The 3,975-nt window shown below is 34.7% G+C and overlaps 1 protein-coding gene across 1 annotated transcript; it reads right to left on the reverse strand.

Moving 5' to 3' along the window:
- Positions 1 to 1,692: 1,692 nt before the first annotated feature.
- Positions 1,693 to 2,944, reverse strand: LOC107951489 (1-aminocyclopropane-1-carboxylate oxidase 5). The gene is made up of 3 exons (XM_016886554.2): positions 2,717 to 2,944; positions 2,416 to 2,636; positions 1,693 to 2,330 (listed from the first exon to the last, which is right to left on the reverse strand). The coding sequence occupies exons 1-3, from the start codon at positions 2,816 to 2,818 to the stop codon at positions 1,733 to 1,735; spliced, it is 921 nt and encodes a 306-aa protein (XP_016742043.1). The 5' UTR covers positions 2,819 to 2,944; the 3' UTR covers positions 1,693 to 1,732.
- Positions 2,945 to 3,975: the final 1,031 nt, after the last annotated feature.

The following is a 3,975-nucleotide window of genomic DNA, read 5'->3' on the forward strand; positions in this document are numbered from 1 at the left end:
AATAGTAATTTAACATTCATCACATTTTCCACATCATATTCATCATCCATAAATTCTTCTAATATATTAAATCATATATTTTAAGCCATAATAATAGATAATTACAATTCAAGTATGATATTGCATTATTATTACCATATGAGCTTACCTCGAGACCAAAATAGCAAAAAGGAACCTAACCGTCGATTTTCCATTTTTCACCCGATGTAGGTCCAATCCTCGTTTTCCTTGATCTATAATATCACATTTAGTCCAATTATTAGTTACATTATTTAATGTGATCCAAAAATCAAATTTTGATAAAATTACGTTTTTGCCCCTAAACTTTGTCAAAATTACACTTTTGCCCCTAGGCTCGTTGAGTGATTTTTATTCAATTTTCTCACTCTATAGGCGTAGCCGAACCATTTTAATAACTATATCAAACTACAATTCTCATCAAAACACCCTTTTATACCACTTTTACAACTTTTACAAAATGGTCCTTTCAAATGTTTTCATCGAAAATCGCTTAGTAAAAGTCATTTATTTAACACCCAACACTCATTTTCTACCATTAGACATCAAAATGCATGCATGTCACACATGAGGAAATTTTTAAACATGAACCCTAGTTCAAATTAATGATAGAAATAGATAAATCTTGTTACGGGGATTGCAAAAACGTAAAAATTATTAAAAACGGGGCTAGAACGGACACTTGAAAAACCCTATACATGGTTTCTCCATGCAAGTTTCAGCCAAGAGGTTGAAGATGGACAAAAATTGGCTTTTAATTTTGCTTTTAATTCATTTTAATAACTAAATGACCAAAATGCCCTTAATGAAAAACTTTGGAAACATGCCTAACCATGTCCATTTTTGTCCACCAAACTTAACCAATGGTCTAATTACCATATAAGGACCTCCAATTTAAAATTTCATAACAATTGGACACCTCTAACATGTAGAACTCAACTTTTTCACTTTTTACGATTTAGTCCTTTTAACTAAATTGAGTGTCCAAAAGTCAAAATTTTCGAACGAAATTTTCACGAAATCATTCCGTAAAATTTTATACCATAAAAATATAATAAAAATAAAATTTTTCTCATCGAATTTGTGGTCTCAAAACCACTGTTCTGACTAGGCTCAAAATCGTGATGTTACAGAAAGAGTTTGTTTAATAAATTCTATTTCTATTTGTTGTGAAGTGTTACACTATTGTGTTCATGTATTCTTTGAAGAGTAAAAGTTGTTCGTAAGTGACATGTTTGGGGTGAGTGATTATAACATTGGAGTTCCTTGTTGAGGACACAATTATCTCAGAGTATAAGAGTTGATTGGGCTTTAACCAATAGAATTCATGATCCATTGTTGAATAAAATAATTCACTGACTAAGGCTCCTAAGAGTAGAATTGTTATATAAATTATGTTAACAAATCTTGTTTGCCACTTTATTGTTTTGCTTTATTCTTTTTCAATCTACTTGCTATACTACCTAATTCTAGTCTGTGTTCGAAGATTAGTTGGGACATTGAGATAGGACATGCATTATACTTTTTTAGAAAAGTTGAAGTTTTACTGTTTTTTTCTGCAACATCCCACCAAAAATGCAGCGGAAAGAATTATGGAAGGTCTTTGAATATCCAAGAGAAGATCATATACATATATATGTATACAAATTTTTTTTCCTTTAAATAAAAAGATCATATATAATTTCATGTTTTACTGCTTATTATCTTCTTCGTATTACACGGCCCGTACAGCTTGGAACCTTGGTTCTTTAGGGAGAAATTTTTGCTGAACATAAACAGACATATAATCACCAAACACAAACTTGGGATAAGTTTGATCCATTTCTTCATTCGTTTCCTTCACCAGTTGTGGTGCAGGAGCAATGGTGGCTTTAAGTGAAGGATTATAAAACGAAGCAATGGATAGCCTGTTGCCATCAATGGTGCTCAAAACACGGTGCCAAGCACTCTTATATCGCCCATTGCTGAGGACTTCGATTTGGTCACCAGTGTTTATGACGATCGTGTTCTTCAATGGCTGCACATCGATCCATTCCCCATCTTTAAGTACTTGAAGGCCGCCCACTTCGTCATCTTGGAAGAGTAAGATGACGCCACCGGCATCGGTGTGGGCTCGAAGACCAGTGACCTTCTCAGGGTTCGGGCATGGAGGATAGTGGCACAACTTGGTGCCGAAGAATGCATTGTTTTCACCTCCACCATTGAAAGCTTTCTTCATGTATCCCTTTGGTAACCCCAAGTTTTCATCCATTACTTCCATGATTTTTTCAGCCAATATTTTCAACTCATCTCGGAATTCCTTCATGGTTTCCCTGTCATCAACACATATATATAATCATAAACCAAAGCAATTTAATGAATATTTTAGCTTGTTAAGAACTGATTAATCTTGCTTACTGAAATCCCGATGTTTGATATGACCATTCATTGACATTATCATCCGTTAAAGTTATAACATCTTCCCAATCCACATTCTCCAACTTTTCATCGCCACTTTCATTCAACAAATTCACCACCTTTGAGTTCTTGAAATTCTCTTCCCTTTCCACCTTATAGAACTCTGATGAAACCTTCTTCACCCTCTCCAGCAGCTCCTCTGCAATCCCGTTGTTCACCAACTACAACAAATACACATTTACACACACATAGATCAACCCAATTTGCAGCACGATGTAGGTTAAAGATAAGAAAAAGGTACCTGAAAGAAACCCCATTCCTCGCATGCATCTGCAATCTCAGCCAATGTCTTGGCCCTCTCGTCGCCATTGAGCTTAGAAAAATCAATCACCGGAATCGCCATTCAAAAGAAAAAGAGTGGAAAAGCTTACTTAGCAAAGTTCGCACTAGTTTTATGGTGGTTAAATTAGCAATGGAAAAAGGGGTTGTTGCCCAATTTATAGCAAAGCAAAAGTAAGGGGGTTCTTCCTCCCGCCATGTTGGATTTGACAAATAGCTATTGTTATTGTTTCTGGAAGCAACCATTAATGGTGTTGGGGTGAGGTGTAGCCGGCGGACGGTGACACAATTATTAATAAAAGCAAGGTCAATGCTTTGAGATGTTTACGGGTAATTAATGCACGACAAAAGCATATTTTACCTGGGGATTAATCATTTGCTAATATAAGTTATCATCATTTAAAGTGATTAAATATTGTAAATTTCATATTCAAATATGAATGTCATGTATGACGTAATCAAAGTTCTGAATCATCATATTCAACTCTTAATCATAAATACGCTTAGCCTTGGGTAATTAGTTCTTTTCCGTAAAATTTTGAAAGTTTTATTACGTTGAATTTGTATATTTGGAGTTTATTCGCTATATTTTTATTCTAAGTATTTAATCATATTTTTCAAATCTAAAAATTTAGGTATATTTGTTAATACCGTTAAAATTCTTCTATTAATTCTTTTGGTGTGACATTTAAAATTAGGTAAATCACATTAACACTTACTCAACTTTAGGTAACTAACAAAACAGTTACTCAGAATTCAATTTAGTCACTCAACTTTTAAAAAATAACAAAACAATCACCACTAATTATTTTTCATTTCGTCTGTAATGGAGCTATTATTTTCCATTATTGACTTAACAGAAATTCCATTTTCCATCCCCCTCCCTCTTCCCCACCATCCCTCCCCCTATCACAAGCCTTTTACTTTTTTGCAGACCACTCCACCATTGCCCTCTCCCCCTCTTCCCCCTATTCCTTCTTCACCATCATTCCTCTCACCCTCATCATAGCTTCCAATGAATTAAGGATGCTGAAGTATATACACTTGTATTAGTTCACCAGCAGAACCGGTAAAGACCTTTTACAACCAACGCCGAGAGGAATGCTTTCCTAGCTTCGTGACTGAGCGTGCCTGCAAAAGAGCAAAAATGTTGTCTTCATATTTATGTCCTACTCATGACCACAAACAAATGTACCATACAGTTTGAGAACTCTAATTGGA

Source organism: Gossypium hirsutum, chromosome A02, assembly GCF_007990345.1.
Source record: "Gossypium hirsutum isolate 1008001.06 chromosome A02, Gossypium_hirsutum_v2.1, whole genome shotgun sequence".
Taxonomy (NCBI): domain Eukaryota; kingdom Viridiplantae; phylum Streptophyta; class Magnoliopsida; order Malvales; family Malvaceae; genus Gossypium; species Gossypium hirsutum.

Excerpts from the sequence above, each read along its gene's own strand:
- LOC107951489 (XM_016886554.2), bottom strand. The coding sequence starts at position 2,818 with ATGGCGATTCCGGTGATTGATTTTTCTAAGCTCAATGGCGACGAGAGG. Across the intron at positions 2,637-2,716 it reads AGGAATGGGGTTTCTTTCAG|TTGGTGAACAACGGGATTGC; the intron begins GTACCTTTTTCT and ends TATTTGTTGTAG. Across the intron at positions 2,331-2,415 it reads TATCAAACATCGGGATTTCA|GGAAACCATGAAGGAATTCC; the intron begins GTAAGCAAGATT and ends TGTTGATGACAG.